The sequence below is a fragment of the Dendrobates tinctorius genome, unplaced genomic scaffold (genome assembly GCF_039654945.1).
Source record: "Dendrobates tinctorius isolate UK_male_01 unplaced genomic scaffold, ASM3965494v1 ptg000226l, whole genome shotgun sequence".
NCBI classification, from domain to species: Eukaryota; Metazoa; Chordata; class Amphibia; order Anura; family Dendrobatidae; genus Dendrobates; species Dendrobates tinctorius.
Genome location: NW_027361893.1, coordinates 8,493,752 through 8,515,106, shown reverse-complemented (window position 1 = coordinate 8,515,106; position 21,355 = coordinate 8,493,752). Strand labels below are relative to the sequence as shown.

Below are 21,355 nucleotides of genomic sequence, written 5' to 3'. Positions count from 1 at the left end.
AGCGTACTCAGGACAAATCGCACAATAACTGTGGGGATATGATTTCTCCTGTTACCCTTGTAAAAATAAAAATTTGGGGGCAAAAATCATCATCATTTTTGTGGAAAAAAAAAATGGATTTCTTATTTTCACGGCTCTACGTTATAAACTTATGTGAAGCACTTGAAGGTTCAAACTGCTCACCACACATCTAGATAAGTTCCTTAATGGGTCTAGTTTCCAAAATGGGGTCACTTGTTGGAGTTTTCCACTGTTTAGGCACATCGGGGGCTCTCCGAACGCAACATGGCATCCAATCTCAATTCCAGCCAATTCTGCATTGAAAAAGTCAAACGGTGCTCCATCCCTGCGAGCTCTGCTGTGTGCTGAAAAAGTGGTCTACCCCCACATATGGGGTATCGGCGTATTCAGGAGAAATTGTACAAATTTTGTGGTTGACTCTTTTAACACTTGTGAAAATAAAAAAAATTGGTTCTGAAGTAAATTTTTTGCAAAAAAAAAAAAAGTTAAATGTTAATTTTTTCCTTCCACATTGCTTTAGTTCCTGTGAAGCACTTAAAGGGTTAATAAACTTCTTGAATGTGGTTTTGCGCACCTTGAGGGGTCTAGTGTTTAGAATGGTGTCACTTTTGGGTATTTTCTGTCATGTACACCTCAAAATGACTTTAAATATGATGTGGTCCCTAAAAAAATGGTTTTGTAAATTTTGTTGTAAAAATAAGAAATTGCTGGTCAACTTTTAACCCTTATAATTTCCTAACAAAAAAAAAAAATTGTGCTGATGTAAAGTAGACATGTGAGAAATGTTATTTATTAAGAAATTTGTGTGACACATCTCTCTGATTTAAGGGCATAAAAATTTAAAGTTATAAAATTGCAAAATTTTCAAAATTTTCGCCATATTTCCGTTTTTTTTCATAAATAAACACAAGTCATATCGAAGAAATTTTATCACTAACATGAAGTACAATATGTCATGAAAAAACAATGTCAGAATCAGCGGGATCCATTAAAGCGTTCCAGAGTTATAACCTCATAAAGGGACAGTGGTCAGAATTGTAAAAATTGGCCCGGTCATTAAGCTGCAAACTGGCTCTGTCGCTAAGGGGTTAAGTGGCATAAGATCACCCAAAAGCAGTGTGAAAGACTGGTGGAAAGCATGCCAAGACGCATGAAAGCTGTGATTTAAATTCATGGTTGTTCCACAAAGTATTGATTTCTGAACTCTTCCTGAGTTAAAACATTAGTATTGTTGTTTCTAAATGATTATGAACTTGTTTTCTTAGCAATATTTGAGGTCTGCAAGCACTGGGATTTAGTTATTTTGACCATTTCTCATTATATGAAAATAAATACAAAATTTATTGTTTGGAAATTCGGAGACATGTTGTCATTAGTTTATAGAATAAAAGAGCAATTTACATTTTACTCAAAAATATAAATAGAAACATTAGACAAACTGAAAATTTTGCAGAGGTTTCTTAATTTTTGCCAGAGCTGTATATACATGTTTGATTTCATTATTTCGTTTGCCTTCTTTGTTTCCATTGTTAGACACTGATGAAGGTCACTGTTTCACCAAAATGTCAGGACACTGTACTACAGTTTTGACTGCATTACAATTACCTCATATCTTCAAAAGTTGAGCGCCAAGTTTCTTTATCACAGACCCCATTATTAGGCATGCAAGTATCGTAGTAACGAGGCCGCCCCATACTATCGAGTACTCGGGGGCGGAGGGCATTCAGCCGGACTCTGTCACACCTTCTTAGACGCCATGTTTGCTTTTGACAGCAGCAAGTGATGAAACTGCCAGGGTTTTTGTTGCAGCCGCTCCTGCGCCGTCCCTGCGGTGTACATCTATGTTCTGGGGCTCAAAAGAGTTGTTGTTTTTTTTTTTTTTTTTAACGTTTATTGTGTGAAAAAAATGTAATGCAGTATGTCTTCTGCTTTTTCCATGTTTTTTTTTTTTTTTATTTTTGCAAAAGTTGTTGGAACCAATTTTCTTTAGAAACATTTTATTTTATTTTTTTTTCTGGTGTTTTTCTAGTAATATAGGAAAGTCTAAGGCCAGAAATAAACCTCATAAATAACTGTACATGGAGACTTTGGGATCAGATCATTTCTGTCCGTTGTGTTTGTGCAAATAAAAAAACCTTTTATAAAAGCCTCAGACTTCTGTGTGTGACTCAGACATGAGATCTAACGTGATGGAAGATTCCAGTGCGGGGAAGACGGGAAACCTTCATATAGACGGCCGGTGGGGATGGAGTCAGTGACCGACTCTGGCCAAATATGTTTCTGGAGCCGTAGTAGAAGATGAAGATGTCGTCCTCATCATGAAGTAGTTATTTCTCCTGTCACGTGTAATGAATATCTCCTGCAGTATTGCTAATGCCGATTCCAGTGTCGGTAATGAGACGAGAATTAGCGTTATGGAAGATGAGTCTATGAGAAACGTATTCAGCTGCCGACTCCGAGGAGGAAACTGCTTGTTGTCTGTGGCCTAAATATATAGGTTTTATTAGTAGATGTCAGGGAAGAAAACTAAACCCTGTAAGATAATAAATCTCCTCATATGTTTCCCTTATTATCTCCAGTAATTGTATTATTACACAGGATTTTTATGATGTTACATCGGCTCATCTTCTCATTCAGGTCTCTACAATATCGGATCCTCTCAGTGACGATCTTCTACATAAGAAAATTTTACTCATTTACACATGAAAGATGGATATGGACAGAGACAAGATGGCGGAGAGGATATTACACCTCACCCTAGAGATCCTCTTCCGGCTTACTGGAGAGGTGAGAGATTCTGATGACGTCACATTACATCATTCTTATCTATGGGAATAACAGATGGACAGAACTGGAGAGGTGAGGACTCTGGGAATGTCTGTAGTGAGACTTATTAATGTGTCTCTCCATAACCAGGATTACACAGTAGTGAAGAAGACCTCTAGTGAGCGCTGTCAGGCCCCTGTGTCTGAGGGATGGAGAAGACCCCTGAGTCCAATCACAAGGCCTCCACCTCACCCCCTGATACATGGGGACATCAATGACCAGAAGATCCTAGAACTCATCTACACGATGATTGAGCTGCTGACTGGAGAGGTGACACTGCTGGGAATGCTGGGACATTATACAGTAACACTATGAAGGGATAGGGGGGATGATGGTATCATTGTATGTGTCAGGTTCCTATAAGGTGTCAGGATGTCGCCGTCTATTTCTCCATGGAGGAGTGGGAGTATTTAGAAGGACACAGAGATCTGTACAAGGACGTCATGATGGAGGCTCCCCAGCCCCTCACATCACCAGGTAATAGACAGGACTAAATACACACGGCCTATAATTATCTGTATGTAAAGAATGAAGTCAGTTCCTGTGTGTGTTTCCTTCAGATCTATCCAGTATCAGGACAACACCAAAGAGATGTCCCCGTCCTCTTCTTCCACAGGATTGTAAACAAGAAGATCCCAATGTTCCTCAGGATCATCAGGTAGATGGAGAGAAGGTGTCATGAGATCTCCCCTATGATGTGTAGATGGCTGTGAAGGTCTTGTGCTCAGTCTTGTTTTATCCACCAGTATTATATGTTTTATACTTGTGTAATGAGAACGGTGGAGATGGCAGGATTAGAGCTGATCATAGATGTGACTTCTCCATCTGTCTGTGACTTTTACAATATTTGTTTCAGGGTGAAGAACTGACCCGTATTAATACTACAGAGACATATGTGAGGGGTGATGAGTGGTGTAAAGAGGAGATTCCTACATATGGCTACCCAGGTGAGTAGCAACCACTAAATGCAGAGAAGTCACAGATTCTTCTCAGTCACCGGCTGTGGCTGCTTTATCGGTGGTGTAGTCCGGCCGTATTAACATGATCACCATTTTGCCTCTACACCACAACATTCTCCTCTACCCAAAACTGTTCAAATGACTTTGGGCATTGAAAGCCCTTTTATATAGAACTTACCACCTGGAGGATCCACCTACCCCCTTGGATTAGAAGACGATGACCGTTACCTGCCCAGTTCTGTAAACTACAAAGCCAAATGACAGCGTACGTAGAATGTGCAGACAAGATAAAAAACCACTTGAAGAAAAATATTATGATGGGTCTGTAAGAGAAAGTGGAGGGTAATGATGCTGTTGGCTTCCTAGATCCCTGATATCTTATTGGATGAATCTCCCTTCTTTCCCTTCTGTGCTGCTGAATGTCTCATATGGTCCCTACAAGACCAGGTCCAGTCTTTCTGGCCAAACTTCGCTTTTATGATCAACTACATTAAATGTGCAGTGAGGCCAAGGGTGAATTTCCCTTTATCCTGACTTTTTAATTTGTATTTAAACTATCTAACTTCAAGGAGGATTGTGATAAACTACAGGAAACCATTACACCTGAGCCATGATATATCTCTAAGCTGTGCATGGCTGATGGCTGTAATATACATTTATTCACCCCTGCAGGAGATGTGCTGGCATGGCTCGAGCCCTGGTTTCATGGATTCACTCCACGTCATAAATTACATTGTTTTCGATCCTAAGAAATTCAGATTACTGCACAATCTCTCCTGAAATGGGGAGTAATATTATCTTCTCTACTCTTCTGGTCAGGATTCATAGTCGCTCTAATGGTCCACCATAAATGAGTGCAACTCCGGTTTACTGTTGGAGTTCTCCCCTCATACATACATACGTTGTTGGGGATGTAACATAAAGACTTTTTTTAATTCTACCTGTTCATTCTGTATGATAGTTTGATTGTGGTGGGATTGTCCTGCCTCACTTATGTGAGTCTGTAGCTCCCTGATAGTCCTGGTGATGAAATACGTCTTGTTAATCTGTATTTGTAGTCTTTATTTAATGAGACTCTCGTGCTCTGGGGCGGGGCTGTGGATGGGGCTATGGTGGATCTGTGGGTCGGGCTGTGGGTGGGGCTTTGTGGTGCTCTGATTACATAGACATCTGTATTGGCTTATGACAGGTCAATGATCCCTCAGTGACCTGCCCCCATTATTACATAATGCATATAATAGTGTTGATATTCTTGTTGATAATGCCTATAATATTGTGGCTATTGTGAGGCTTAGAAAAACAATATTTACATCGAGCAAACTGACCCCGGCAGCCCCTGTCCAGTATCCTCTATCTCTTAATTATTGTTGGTTCCCCTCGTTTAATGACAGAAAAACCCACAATGGTCACAGAAATAACTTGAATCTGACAAATGTAATAATAAATAAAAAATCTATGAAAATGGAAAAATGAACGTCAGACATTGCTTTTCAACCATGCTTCCACAGAATTTAAAAAAAAATAAAACTCATAAAATAGGCCTGGACAGAAATGTTGGCACCCCTGAAAACAATGTGACAAAAGGGACATGGTAAATTGCGGTGTGTCCACTAGTTAGCATCACAGGTGTCTACAATCTTGGAATCAGTGAGTGGCCTGTATAGAGGCTACAGATACTCACTGTGCTGTTTGGTGACATGGTGAGTATCACACTCAACATGGACCAGAGGAAGCGAAGGAAAGAGTTGTCAGGAGATTGGAAAGTAAATTCTAGACAAACATGTTGAAGATAAAAGTTATAAGACCATCTCCAAGCAGCTTGATGTTACTGTGACTACAGTTGCACATATTATTCAGAAATTTAGTATCCATGTGACTGTAGCAAACCTGCCTGACCGTGGCCGCAGGAGGAAAATTGGTGACAAATCAAAGAGACAGATAATACGAATGGTAAGGAAAGAGCCCAGAAAAACTTCTATACAAATTAAAGGTGACCTTTTAAGCTCAAGGAACATCAGTGTCAGATCGCACCATCTGTCATTGTATGAGCCAAAGTGGTCTTCATGGGAGACGACCAAGGAGGACACCAATGTTGGAAAAAAAATTATAAACATCCAGACTGGAATTTGCCAAACTACGTGTTGACAAGTTTTCTCTTGGGGAGTGGGCCAAAATACCTGTCAAGAGGAGCAGAAGTCTCATTGACGGTTACGGGAATCGTTTGATTGCAGTGATTGCCTCAAAAGGTTGTGCAACAAAATATTAGGTTAAGGGAACCATCATTTCTGTCCAGGCCTATTTCATGAGTTTTATTTTATTTATTTTTTTTTAATTCTGAGGAGGCATGGTTGTAAAGCAATGTCTGATTTTCATTTGTTCATTTTCACAGTTTTTTTTACTATATTACTTTTTTTTTTTTTTTACCATAAACTTTTTTATTAATTTTAAAGTCATATTTAACAACCATTTCACCTCCAATCATTGTATATCGTTACAGAAATTTCCTCAAAACATTAATCGGCTAAATATGATAATAATTGAACATGGCTAATTATTATAGGAAAAGAAGGGGAAAGGAAGGGGTGATGACAGCAGTCTTTTATACCCGTGTGTTACTATTCTATTACCTCTCTATAACCCCAGTATTTAGTCTGGAGGATCGCCAGCTGTCCCATCTCCTGAGATATGAAGTTGTATTATCGGTGGATGAAGCAATTATCTTCTCTGATAATTGTCATTCACCAATGCTACGATCTCAGTCAATGACGGACATTTGGAGTTTTTCCAATACCCTGCAATTTTATTTCTACTAGCTATGAGGATGTGTGTAATCACTGTCCTGAACTCGTGTGGAATTAAATCCAGGTCCATGGCCAGAAGCGCCTACTCTTTCCTAATATTTATTGGGATGTCGCTAATTTGAGACACTAAATGGGAGATTGCGTCCCAGAGCTGCTCTACTTTACCAGACATGTAACATATCTGCGTTGGTGTCTCCGCTCCTCCAGCACACATCTGGGGAGTTGTGGTAGATCTTAGACAATCTGTATGGTGTGAAGTACCACCTGTACAGCAGCGTTCTGGCATTCTCCAGGTGACTGGTGCACTTAGAGTGTGTCCCTATCATTGAGAAGGATGTCCACCATTGACCCGGGGTGATCCCGCACTGCAGATCAGTCTCCCATTTGCGGAGATACCAGTCCAGACAGAGGAATGTCTCCTCCAGTATACGCTTATAGCTTAGACATCACTCTTACTTGCCGTGCTGGGGCGAGGAGCATTGTATATAATTTGGAGGGTTGTGAGAATGTTATATCTTTTTTTTCCCTCTATGTGGTTGCTGATATTTCTCTCTAATCATAGAGAAGGATAACAATATTCCTTCCTCGTGCATGTCTCCAATCAGTAGGACTCCCAGGGATTTCCAGGTTTGAATCTGGAGGTCCGGAATACACCGCTCCAAAGTCTCTATGGGGGCTTTAGACAAAGTGCAAAATTGATAGTATGCAGTTTATTCATTAGAAGGCTCCACACTCCCAGCGCCGCTTCCACCGCTGGTGGCAGACACAATTTTTTATTATCACTGGGATTAGGCCCAATAATGATATGAGTTAAAAACCAATGCAGCATTTGGGGATTTTATGAGATGTTTGTCGATTTCTATCCAATGTCTGTTATCCTTATCATTCCACATCAACCTCAGTTGTTAAGATATGGCTGCCCTATAATACCTCACCACTGAGGGGCAGCCCAGTCCCCCCTCTTTTATTGGGATATCTATAATATAACGGGCTAAGCGTCACTCTGTCCGAAGCCTTTATAGACTGCGCAAGTGCGATGCGCCTGCGCAGTCTGGCTCCAGACAGAATGAGGCATCCAGCGGTGAGGAGTGTGTATGGCGCCCGGAGATGGTGGTATGCGTACATACCACGATCTCGGGCGCCATACTTACCTGACCGGGAGGAGCGTTGCCGCGGTGCTTCTCTTCGGCCGGAGATCGGGGCAGGAGAGCGGTCGGAATTGCGCATGCGCATAGCGCGATCCGGTGCCATTTTATTGAAGACACATTTGCAGTGTGTCTTCATCAATATGGTGCCGGACGGCGCTATGGGCATGCGCAATTCCGACCGCACTCCGGTCCGGCGCCAGACTCCTCCCCTGTCCTCCAGCTCAACGTGACAGCGCTGGAGCACAGGAAAGAAAGGTGAGTATATAAATGTTTGTTGTTTTTTTTGTATGTGTAGTTTAGTAGGAGTGAGGGGGACCATACATACCAAGAAAGGGGGGAGAGGGGAACCTGCATACCAGTATTGGGGGGTGAGGGGACCATGCATACCACGAAAGGGAAGTGATGGGACCATGCCTACCAGGAAAAGGGGGGTGAGGGGACCATGCCTACCAGGAAAAGGGGGGTGAGGGGACCATGCCTACCAGGAAAAGGGGGGTGAGGGGACTATGCCTACCAGGAAAAGGGGGGTGAGGGGACTATGCCTACCAGGAAAAGGGGGGTGAGGGGACTATGCCTACCAGGAAAAGGGGGGTGAGGGGACCATGCCTACCAGGAAAAGGGGGGTGAGGGGACCATGCCTACCAGGAAAAGGGGGGTGAGGGGACCATGCCTACCAGGAAAAGGGGGGTGAGGGGACCATGCCTACCAGGAAAAGGGGGGTGAGGGGACCATGCCTACCAGGAAAAGGGGGGTGAGGGGACCATGCCTACCAGGAAAAGGGGGGTGAGGGGACCATGCCTACCAGGAAAAGGGGGGTGAGGGGACATGCCTACCAGGAAAAGGGGGGTGAGGGGACATGCCTACCAGGAAAAGGGGGGTGAGGGGACCATGCCTACCAGGAAAAGGGGGGTGAGGGGACCATGCCTACCAGGAAAAGGGGGGTGAGGGGACCATGCCTACCAGGAAAAGGGGGGTGAGGGGACCATGCCTACCAGGAAAAGGGGGGTGAGGGGACCATGCCTACCAGGAAAAGGGGGGTGAGGGGACCATGCCTACCAGGAAAAGGGGGGTGAGGGGACCATGCCTACCAGGAAAAGGGGGGTGAGGGGACCATGCCTACCAGGAAAAGGGGGGTGAGGGGACCATGCCTACCAGGAAAAGGGGGGTGAGGGGACCATGCCTACCAGGAAAAGGGGGGTGAGGGGACCATGCCTACCAGGAAAAGGGGGGTGAGGGGGACTATGCCTACCAGGAAAAGGGGGGTGAGGGGGACTATGCCTACCAGGAAAAGGGGGGTGAGGGGGACTATGCCTACCAGGAAAAGGGGGGTGAGGGGGACTATGCATACCACAAAAAGGGGGGTGAGGAGGACTATGCATACCACAAACAAAAAGGGGGGTGAGGGGGACCATGCATACCACAAAAAGGGGGGTGAGGGATGCCATGCACACCAGGATAGGAGGGCGGCAGCACATAACAGGATGGAAGACCATATACCAATAAAAATGCTCGCCACCCAGGTGTAGAACGGGTTCATAGCTAGTGTGTGTGTGTGTGTGTGTGTGTGTGTGTGTGTGTATGTATGTATGTGTAATATATATATACTGACCTTCGGCTCGTATAGTATATCTGCTTTAACTCTGTGCTGTTTTTCCTGCCATATTTATTTTATTATGATTGTTTGTAACTCTTTGAGTATTTTCATGGAGACAGTGATAGGTTGCGGAATACATACAATATCTGGGGGACTATGAACATTTTTACTGACGTTATTCTTCCTAACCAGGACGTGTCGTGTTGCTTCATGCCCAGCATGTCGCCTTTTGATCTTTTCTCTGAGAGTCTCATAATTTAATGAGAGCATTCCATCTACTGAGGGGGCCAAGCAGACTCCAAGATATGTTATATTTTCATTATCCCGCTTAAAAGGGTACTTAGCTTTAAGGTAAGGTTTACAGGGTGTGGTGCGAGGGTGTTAGATTTAGAATTTGGCATTTGGGGATATTTAATTTATAGTATGATACTTGGGTAAAAGAGTCTATCACTTCCATTACTCCATTGAGCGACTCTTCGGGATTAGTAAGGGATAAGATAATGTCCTCCGCGAATAGCCCGATTTTTGTGCTCTACATTTCCAATTTTAATACCAGTTATCCCAGGGTGTGATCTAATTTTTTACACTAAGGGTTCGATTGTTAGCGCAAATATTAGAGGAGAGAGTGCGCATCCCTGCCTCGTTCCATTAGTGATATCAAATGTATCTGACATCATGCCAGAAATGAGGACTGACGCCGACGGGTTAGAGTATAAAGGGGTGATTGCTCGAAGTATATTACCATCAAACCCAAATCTTTACAGCAATTTGAACAAGAACCCCGAATGGACTCGATCGTTGAATGCCTTTCCAGCATCTAACGAGAGGAGCATGGGGGGTTCTGTCTCCCTCCGGTTATATGGATAGTATCAATCATCCTCCTTGTGCCATCCAGGGTCTGTCTAGATTTAACAAATCCCACTTGGTCTTTATGCACTAAGGCCGGGATTATTTCTGAGATCCTATTAGCTAGGATTTTGGAATAGACTTTAAGATCCGTATTCAATAATGATATCAGCCTAAAATTGACGGTTCGGTCAGTGATTTTCCTGGTTTGGGGTTTGGTATAACTGTTGCCTGAATCATCTTTTTAAATTTTTCTGGTCTGCATAAAATTTTGGAAAATTGTCGTCATGTGAGGGATTAGTAGGTCTTGAAATGTTTTATAATATTCGCTCGTTAGTCCGTCAGTCCCGGGGGACTTGTTATTTTTCATTCCTCTCATTGTTTGCTGTATTTTTGCTTGGGATATTGGTTGGTTTCATATATGTAAAGTGTTCTCTGGTATCTTAGGAAGTTTTATGTTCTCCAAGAACTGATTTATGTGGTGGGTTGTGGTATTTTCCTGTAGATTATAGAGGAGGAATAGTAATGTGAGAAGGTATTGGCAATTTCCTTGGGGTTATATGTTATACTTTTTTGGTCATCCTGTATGTGGCATAATCTTTGTTTGGTCATTTTGGCTTTAATTTTGTTGGCTAATATTTTCACTTTGTTTCCCTGCCAATAATATTTTTGTCTTTGCTTTTCCTTAAATTATGCTCATATTTGTGTTGGAGCAGTTGATAAAATTCATACCTTAAATTCTGTAATTTTTGGAGACTTGCGTTTGTGGGGCTATTTTTGTGCGTCTCTTCTAGTGCGGCTATATTTTGGCTAATTTCCTCTATTTGGTGTAGTCTCGCTGTGTTATTTTGGGACGCTATTTGGAGCAATTTACCCCGGATGTAGGCCTTGTGAGCACACCATACTGTAGATACGGACACATCAGGTGTCATTAATTGCAAAGAATTCCGTCAGTACATTCTGTAGTTGGGGCCTAATTTTATGGGATGTAATTGGGTAGTTATTTACCCTCCATGGGGAATATGTCGGTTAGTTATATCCCTCTATAATTTGGCAGAAGACCGGGGCGTGGTCCAACCAGGTGGTGATCCCTATTTTTGGATGTCCTGCAATAATCATTAATCTGTGACCATCAGATTGATTCTGGAGTAACCTCTATGTGAGTGTGAATAGAAGGTGTAATCCCGCTCAGAGGCGTGCCGAACCCGCCAGATATATAATTTTTCCGCTAGGAGGGTCTGAGAGAGTGATCAGGTATTCTTTCTTTTGAGGGGGGTATCGATTTATCAATGTTGGGGCAAGAGGTGATCTTCAAGTCCCTGCAAATGAACAGGATGCCTTTTTTAACCTTTGCTACTCCCGCCAGGGTGTCCTTAAGAAAAAGAATTTGCTTGAAGTTAGTGGCGTAAATAGAGACAATTGTGTAGGTTTTGTTTATGATGCAGACTAGGATAACGTTTATGCCCTCATTGTCCATTACATGGTGATTAGCTGGAAGGCGACGGTGTTCTTTATCACAATTACTACTCCTCTTTTTTATCAATTGCTTGGGAGTGGAATACGTTTGGGAAGTTTCTATTCTGCAATCTGTGGGCATCAGTGCTATTTAGGTGGGTTTCCTGAACACACAATACATTTGCTTTAAGGGATTGGGCCTGTTTCCATAAAAGGGATTTTTTTTCCATCGTCCATGATGGCACCATGAGACGGGATCTGCCCTTCAAGGACAGGAAACCTTCAAGATAAAAGGTGCGGCTCCTCTCCGCATCAGTTGGTTTCCTGTCCTTGATGGGGAACACTCAAGATGAAGATCTTGAAGAAAGAAGAGGATGCCTGGGTTGGATGGTTTTGGCAGATGTTGGTCTGCTGCATCCATCAGCAGGTGCTGGTAGTCGCCTCGGGGGTCATGTCTCACCATGCCCCCCGAGCGAAGCATGGCCACAGCCCGTGAGGCAATGCCCGAGTGAAGTTAGGAGCATCGGAGGCCACATTTGTTTCCTCCCTGATGCTGCCAACCCACAAGATACTGTTAATATGCCATCCCTGTTTACAAATGGTGGCCATGCAGCCTGTGAGGCACATCGGTGCCTGGGCAGAATAAAGCTCCTTGGAGGCCACGTTTATACCCTCCCTGTTGAGTATATAAAGCCAGACACCATGAAACTGCCCTGGAAAAGAAGTACCTGCAACCATGGTGGCAGGACGTCCTTGATGCTTCCTCCAGTGAGACCAGGTCCATGTGGGGCCACAGGTATGATGACGGCAGCGGTGCTCTGCCTGGACAGTCTCTTGGTCTGTTGCCGCTTCTCTGCAGCGCAGTGGCATTGTCTTGGCGGGAGTCAAGGCGTTGGTGACGTGGGAACGTCGGGAACAGGCCGCAGGTGCGCATTGGAAGCGAAGGCCGGGTGCACGTGGGAAGCACATACACCCGGATGGTAAGGAGCCTGGCGCTTCAGGAGCAGGCACCCGGAATGTCGGGAGGGAGCGCGCATCGGATGTAGTCCGGCACGCTCCGGAAGTAAACCCGGGTGCACGGGGTCCTCGGCTCGCACACCAGAAGGAGCCCAGCGCGCCGGAAGTAGGTGCCGGGAACACGCACAGACTAGACACACAGCGCACATGCGTGGGGCATTATGAGTCCAGAAAGCACAAGTGGCTGGCAGGTGCAGCAATCAACCAGGTGATCAATTAATCAAAAAAGAAAAAAGAGGAACGCTGGATATTTAAAAGCGGTCAAAAGTGTTGGTGTGACCAGAAAAGATGGAGAGCTGTTCACCAGAGCACTTGCAGCCGCAACAGGAGGTGCAGGAAAGGCGGTCGCGCTAAAAAGAAAAGAGCCTGACAGGCCGCAGCAGCAGTGGGAGCTGCTCGGGCAGCGTATGGGCGGATCGTCATGGTTCTAACAAGGAGGGGTCCATAGTCTCACTAGGAGACATTGTGAAGTCCATTCAGCCTCCGGATCCGGTACTCGTCTTTTGAAGCATCCGAGTGGTGAGTGAGCTTCGAGAAAGTCCAGCAGGCTAATGTCTGTTCTCTTTCTCTTCTCTTGTCTCCAACTCTCCCCTCTTTTACATATATTGGTGGGGTGGAGATTAGGGGTCCCTAAGAAGAGCAAGTATAAAAATAAAAATAAGGAATGTCCCCTATGTAAAAGTCAATTAAGAGCATACTGGGATAAGAGATTGTGTCAAGACTGTATTAATAAGACAGTGGTAGAGGAGACACCCTATTTTGCTGAAAACCTAAGATCCCTGATACAGTCAGAGGTCTGTAAGTCAGTGAAGGCGTTTCAGACAACGGATGCAGATAGCAAATCAAGGGACAGATCCAGCCCCTCGTTGGTGTCTCAGGAGGACTCCACAGGATCAGAGGAGGACTTGGATAGATCACTGTTAGGCGTCGGGTTCCGGGCGCTGCACACCGGTAATCCCAAGCTTTGCCAATCTGTCTCCCATTCCTCTCCGGCCGCAGTGGAGCCTGCTCAGCAGACTCCACGATCCTGGCGTTCAGCCCACACCAGCATTGTGGGTTCGGTTGCTACTGCGACCTCTGGTTCTGTTATGGCAATGCAGCCTGGCCAGCAGCAAAAGACTCCAGAGGCCAAGTCCTTCCTTCGGTCCACTGAGCATGTCGCTTACCATAGGGCACCATCGTACCGCGGCAGTCACTGTCGCTTCGCTGCAGTCAGCATCAGTTAGCGGCGTTCACGGTGGCGATGCCACACGCTCAGTAGGTCTAGAGGGACGCTGGCCAGAGGGGTCTGGAGGTGTAAGAGGCCAGAGGGGACTGGAGGATGAGGAGGCCTGTGCTGTAGATCATGTTGGGCTGTGCTGTATATCAATGGGGGGGCTGTGCTGTATACCAATGGGGGGCTGTGATATATACCATGTGGGGCTGTGCTGTATTCCAGTGGAGGGCTGTGCTGTATTCCAGTGGAGGGCTGTACTGTATTAGAGCTGTATTATACTTTATGAGGAGGGCTACATTGTATTCTATGGAGGGGCTACATTACACTATATAAGGGGCTGCCATATATTCTATGGAGGGGCTGCATTATACTATATGGGGGGTTACATTGTATTCTGTGGGGTGGCTACATTATGCTCTAAGGGGTGGCTGCATTTTATTCTATGGGGGTTACATTATATTGTATGGCAGGGCTGCATTATACTCTGTGGGGTGGCTGCATTATGCTCTATGGGGTGGCTGCATTATACTATATGTGGGCTGCATTATACTGTATCAAGGTCTATGGGGAATACATTATACTATATGAACTATGGGGTGCATTATACTATGGGAAGTGAATTCTACTACATGGATGACTGGCAGTGTATTATACTATATGGCGCACTATGAGGAGTGTATTATATTATATGGAGGACTGAGCAGTGTGTTTTAATATATGAAGGACTGAGGAGTGTATTATGCTATATGGAGGACTATGGGGCAGATTATATTATATGGAGGACTATGGGGGACACTATATTATATGGAGGACTATGGGGTGTAAACTGTAGAAATGCTGCTGATAACATGATACTGTATGGGGACAGATTGATCCATTAGTGATTGTTCTGTCCCCATCATTCTTTATCAGATGGTGGAAAGAAGCTGGGAAACAAGTGTTGAACGACTTCAATATTGACGATCACACTCATTTAGCGTCCTGAACTCAGCGCAAGTAACTACAACCGAAATGCTTCCGTGTGATGTGCAATATGTTAGCATTTGGGGCCCCATTTTAAAATTGGCCTAGGGCCCCACTTTGCCTAAAACCGGCCCTGCTCATACACATGACATGATGCAGCATCACAGATCACGATCTCTGCCAGTGCCTTCTATATATGATACACACACCACACTCTTTTATATGGCCTAATATGTCATATGAGGCCTGTATACCGACTGTACAGACTGCACTATCATCCTCCTGTATGCCGTACATAGGCAGAGAGTGCGGTCTGTACAGTATCTAAGAGGGCGACAGTCTGTATGCCTTATAGGGGGCCTAATAGGAGGCCGACACTCTGTATGTCTTATAGGGGGCGTAAAAGGAGGCCGATAGTCTGCATGTCATATACGAGGCCAATATGCCATACATACCGCAATATCGGCATCCTATATACTGTACGTACCACACACTCTCGGCCTCTTATAGAAAGTATCTGTTATAGGAGACAGAGAGTGCGGTCTGTATGTGATTATAGGATGCCAAGAGTACAGTCTGTACGATATATAGGAGGCTGAGAGCGTTCTCTTTTGCACACTGTACAGCTTGCTAAATGGCACATGTTTTAGTGGGAGAGCCCCAAAAAATGAACACATAATAAGACCGTTTATGGTAGCCATAGGGTGGGCCCCTAGAGTCAATTCCCCTGGTGGGCCCTAGGCACCCCAGTCTGACCCTGGCTGCGACCCTCAGCTGTCAGCTTCAGCCAGGTTGGTTGTGAATAAAGGGTTCCCCACGCTGTTATTTTTAATTATTTAAATAATTAAAACTGCGTGGGGTCCCCCTTATTTTTGACAACCAACCTGACTAAAGCCAACAGCTGAGGGCTGCTATTCTCAGGCTGGTAAGGGGCCATTGATCTTGTCCCCCCAGCTGCCCAGAAAAGGCGAGTCTGTTACATGCGCCTAACCTGGAGCTTTGCCCGATTCTTCCTACTGCCCTGTAGCAGTGGCAAGTGGGGTAATAAGGGGTTAATGGCACCTTTCTATTATAAGGTGCCATTAAGCCCGGATTAGTAATGGAGAGGTGTCAATAAGACACCGATCCATTACTAATCCTACAGTAAAGAAAGGGTTAAATATACACACAATAAGAATAAATTACTTTAATGAAATAATACAACACACACATTTTTAGAATCTTTATTAGACTGGTAATTCCTTTAGCGAAGCCCTCGTTCTTCTGAAAAAAAAGGGAAGATAATAAAACAAATCTATAATTACCTGTCCGGCGCTCAGTCACGTCAGCCCAGGCCAGCCATAGCAGCTTCATGTACTTCAAGAGCCCTAATGGTATGGGTGGACCAACTTGAAAAGCAACTAAGGGAAGGGATGCCAAGGGATAAGATCCTAGACTCTATCCCAGTAATAAGGGGAGCGGCTGCCTTCTTAGCGGACTCATCGGCCGATTCAGTCCGGTTTATCGTCCAAAACTACGGCACTCTCAAATGCAGCCTGAAGAACACTATGGCTCAAAAGTTGGCCAGAGGACCTACAGACCAAAATGAAATTGTGTTCAATCCCCTGCGAAGGGAAATTCCTTTTTGGGAGACGTTAGATGACATCCTCCAGAAAGCAGGGGACAAGAAGAAAGGGTTCCCAAATTTGGGGACGGCAGCATTTAAGAGGCCCTTTCGGAATAGGAAGTTTTTTCAGAGGAGACCACCGAGGGAACAAAAATGGAATGACAGAAGGAGAGAGAGGGTTCTTCTTTGGTAACTCGTCCCGAGACAAAAAGCCCTCTAAGTGACAGTTCGCCCAGGGTGGGGTAAGGTTAACCCTTTCCCTTCCAGCCTGGAGGAGAATCTCACACAACCCATGGATAGTAAACCTAATCCAGGAGGGCCTAAGAATAGACTTCCTCTCTCTCCCACCTCAAAAGTACATAATGACGCCACTGAGATCCAGTACGCAAGAGCAGGAAGCTCTAGAAAGCGAGGTCCTAAGCCTGGTAAAGAAAGTAGTCCTCCAGGAGGTTCCCCTGCAGGAAATGGGTAGAGGGTTCTACTCCCCTCTTTTTCTGTTGACCAAACCAGACGGCACCTTTCGGACCTTCATAAAAGAGAAGACTGAGAGGAGACTTAATAGCTGTCTACAAATATCTAAAGGGCTGTCACATTGTAGAAGGATCAACTTTATTCTCATTTGCACAAGGAAAGACTAGAAGCAATGGGATGAAACTGACTGGGAGGAGACACAGATTAGATATTAGAAAAAACTTTTTGACAGAGTGATCAATGAGTGGAACAGGCTGCCACGAGAAGTGGTGAGTTCTCCTTCAATGGAAGTCTTCAAACAGAGGCTGGACAGACATCTGACTGGGATGATTTAGCGAATCCTGCTTTGAGCAGGGGGTTGGACCAGATGGCCCAGGAGGTCCCTTCCAACTCTACGATTCTATAAATTTTAAAAAATTAAACAAATAAGTCAGGAATCAAAGCTTCAAAATGGAGTCGATCAGGTCCACCACCAAAATCCTGTTCCCGAACTGCTTCATGACGGTGTTAAGGTACCGTTACATTTAGCGATGCACCAGCGATCCCGACCATGATATGACCTGGTCAGGATCGCTGGTGCATCGCTAAATGGTCATTAGTGAGCTGCCAAACAGGAAGATCTCCCCAGCGATGCAGCAGCGGTCGTTACTTACCTGTCAGACGCAGCGATGATGACATTCGGCGCCAGCAGGAAGCGGCCGACGACAAAGGGCCCAGGACGTTCTCGCGCGATCAGCGATAACCAGCGGGGGAGCTGGTCAGAGGTAAGTATCACATGTAGTGATATCGCTGGCAATATCGCTGCAGCATCACAAAATCGGTGACGCTTTAGCAATATCGCTATGTGTAAAGCCCCCTTTAGATCTCAGCGACGCCTATTATCGCGTCCCCCATTCACAGACTCCAGAAAATATCTCAGGTTAGCCGTCTCAATAAAGGGAAGGGTAAAAGAATCCCAGTACAGAGCCCTGCCGTTCGGAATATCGGTAGCCCCGCGGGTATTTACCAAAATAGTAGCGGAAATGATGGCCCATATAAGGGAAATCAAAAAAAATGTTCACAGGACCAGGGAAAAAATATCAAAAGTGCAATCTGATAATCCCTTTAAAAACATGAAACTTTAATAAATTGAGGTAAAAAACACCCCCCTAGTACAACAACACAATTAACAAACTCTATACAATAATAACCTACGATAGCCCTACACTAGCCTGCTATTCCTTCCTGACAGTGGAGGTTGGCACCCTAAAAGATACGATTTGGCGCCCCCACACCGTGGCGGCTTTCCCAGACTCGCCCTAAATGACCCTTATAAACTACAGGTGGGAAAACAATAAGCAAATAAGAGATGAAAGATAGTGCTTAATATAATACACAGGCTATTAACCCCTTTACTCCCAAGGGTGGTTTGCATGTTAATTCCCGGGCCAATTTTTACAATTCTGACCACTGTCCCTTTGAGGTAATAGCTCTGGAACGCTTCCATGGATGCCAGTGATTCTGACATTGTTTTCTCGTGACATATTGTATTTCATGTTAGTGGTAAAATTTCATTCATATAACTTGCGTTTATTTGTGAAAAAAGCGGAAATTTGGCTAAAATTTTGAAAATGTCGCAATTTTCCAACTTTGAATTTTTATGCTCTTAAATCACAGAGATATAGCACACAAATAAACCTAATAAGTAACATTTCACATATGTTTACTTAACATCAGCACAAATTGGGAACCAAAATTTTTTGTCAGGAAGTTATAAGGGTTAAAAGGTGATCAGCGATTTTCTCATTTTTACAACACCATTTTATTTTTAGGGACCACATCACATTTGAAGTCATTTTGAGGGGTCTATATGATAGAAAATACCCAAAAGTGACACCATTCTAAAAACTGCACCCCTAAAGGTGCTCAAAACCACATTCAAGAAGTTTATTAACCCTTCAGGTGCTTCATTTGTTTTTGTTTTTGTTTTTTTTTTTAAACATTCAAAAAATTCCTGTGAACAAAAAAAAATTTACTTCAGGTTCAATTTTATTTTACCAAGGGTATCAGGAAAAATTGGACTGGAGAAGTTATTATGCAATTTGTCCTGAGTACGCCGATACCTGATATGTGGGGGGGAACCACTGTTTGGGCGCATGGCAGAGCTCGGAAGGGAAGGAGCGCCGTTTGACTTTTTCACTGCAAAATTGGCTGGAATTCAGATCGGATGCCATGTCAAGTTTGGAGAGCTCCTGATGTGCCTAAACAGGGGAAACCCCCCACAAGTGACCCCATTTTGGAAACTAGACCCCCCAAGGAACTTATCTAGATATGTGGTGAGCACTTTGAACCCCCAAGAGCTTCACAGAAGTTTATAATGTACAGCTATACAATTAAAAAAATCATATTTTTTTCCACAAAAATTCTTTTCACCCCCAATTTTTATTTTCCCAAGAGTAACAGGACCCCAAAAGATATTGTGCAATTTCTCCTGAGTACACTGATACCCCATATATGGGGGTAAACCACTATTTGGGCACATGGCAGAGCTCGGAAGGGAAGCGGCGCCATTTAACTTTTTTGGCTGGAATTGAGATCGGACGCCATGTTGCGTTTGGAAAGCCCCTGATGTGCCAAAACAGTGGAAACCTCCCAATTCTAACTCCAACCCTAACCCTAGCCCTAATGGGAAAATGGAAATGAATAAAAAAAATTTTTATTTTTCCCTAACTGAGGGGGTGATAACGGGGGTTTGATTTACTATTTATGGCGGTTTTTATGTTTGGCAGCTGTCACACGCTAAAAGACGCGTTTTATTGTAAAAATAGTTTATGCATCACCACATTTTGAGAGCTATAGTTTTTCCATATTTTCACCCACCGAGTCATGTGAGGTCTTATTTTTTGCGGGACGAGTTGACGTTTTTATTGGTACTTCCTTTTGGAAGTGCATTGAGCAGCAAGGTGGTGTGCTGTTGAAAGGGGAAAAAAAAAAAAACTCTTTTAAATCTTCTTCCTGAGCGAGTGTGAACGAGCTGAGTGTGACCTAAGCGTAAGTGCGAACTGTGGTAAGTGTGTGACTTGAAATTCAGTGACTTTTTAGATTCAGAGAGTTTCCAAGGAAGGTCTTACTGAATTGCTGTTATAGTAATACTTTTTTTTTTTTTTTTATTTATTTTTGCTTATCTTATTGTCTGGTGCAATCCCCATTAGGATGTGCTCCACTATTGCCAATGCCATCCAGTGCACGTCTTGCCGCATGTATGCAGTCCTTGAACAGCCGGTCGAGGGTGCATACTGCTGTGCGAGATGTGAGCACGTTGTGCATTTGGAAGCCCAGATACTGGATCTAAATGTGCAGCTGGCAACACTGAGATCCATAGACAATATGGAAAGGAGTCTTCTGCTCACTGAGCAGACGCTCAATGGGATAGATGAGGGGGGGGATGCTAGGTTGGAGTTGCAGGACAATGAAGCAGCTAGCTGGGTGACAGTTAGAAGGCGGGGTAGAGGGAAGAGCACCAGGGAGGCTAGTCCTGATCTGGCACACCCCAATAAGTTTGCAAAGTTGGCAGATGAGGGGAGTGTTAGTGCAGGAGTAGCACTGCTGCAGCAAGGCATGTCCTCTGAAAGCCGGAGGAGTGTCTGCTCCAGTAAGGGGGGAAATAGGAGAGCAGTGCAGGCCAGACAGGTTCTGGTAGTGGGAGACTCAATTATTAGGGGAACAGATAGGGCAATCTGTCACAAAGACAGGGATCGTCGAACGGTGTGCTGCCTACCTGGCGCTCGAGTCCGACACATCGCTGATCGGGTTGACAGATTACTGGGAGGGGCTGGTGAGGATCCAGCGGTCATGGTGCACATTGGCACAAATGACAAAGTTAGAGGTAGGTGGAAGGTCCTTAAAGATGATTTCAGGGAATTAGGCTGCAAGCTTAAAGCAAGGACCTCCAAGGTGGTATTTTCGGAAATACTTCCTGTGCCACGCCAGAGAGGCAACGGGAGATTAGGGAGGTTAATAAGTGGCTCAGGAATTGGTGTAGGAAGGAGGGGTTTGGGTTCCTGCAGAACTGGGCCGACTTCTCAGTTGGCTACAGGTTCTACGCTAGGGACGGGCTGCACCTCAATGGGGAGGGTGCAGCTGTGCTGGGGGAGAAAATGGCTAGAAGGTTGGAGGAGTGTTTAAACTAGGGACGGGGGGGGGAGGGTATTCCTTTTATAGGAGGGGAAGACAGTGCAGATAGAGACCTGGGCACAAATAATGACATTGGGGGTGGCATGGGGGGTGGGGTTAGAACAGTTAATAATTTAAGAAAGAATAGAGGTACAGAGAGATACATAAAGTGCATGTATACTAATGCCAGAAGCCTCGCCAACAAAATGGAGGAATTGGAGTTAATGTTGTTGGAACATAATTATGACATGGTGGGGATATCTGAGACATGGCTGGATGA

The 21,355-nt window shown here is 44.6% G+C and overlaps 1 protein-coding gene across 1 annotated transcript in view; it reads left to right on the top strand.

Annotated features, from left to right (window-relative positions):
- Positions 1 to 2,715: 2,715 nt before the first annotated feature.
- LOC141059325 (uncharacterized) overlaps positions 2,716 to 21,355 on the top strand; it is a 32,040-nt gene continuing 13,400 nt past the window's right edge. The window contains exons 1-5 of the mRNA XM_073555654.1: positions 2,716 to 2,808; positions 2,938 to 3,117; positions 3,201 to 3,324; positions 3,408 to 3,505; positions 3,704 to 3,794. Of these exons, the coding sequence (XP_073411755.1) occupies positions 2,731 to 2,808; positions 2,938 to 3,117; positions 3,201 to 3,324; positions 3,408 to 3,505; positions 3,704 to 3,794 (571 nt within the window). The 5' untranslated portion in view covers positions 2,716 to 2,730. The remainder of the gene's footprint in view (positions 2,809 to 2,937; positions 3,118 to 3,200; positions 3,325 to 3,407; positions 3,506 to 3,703; positions 3,795 to 21,355) is intronic.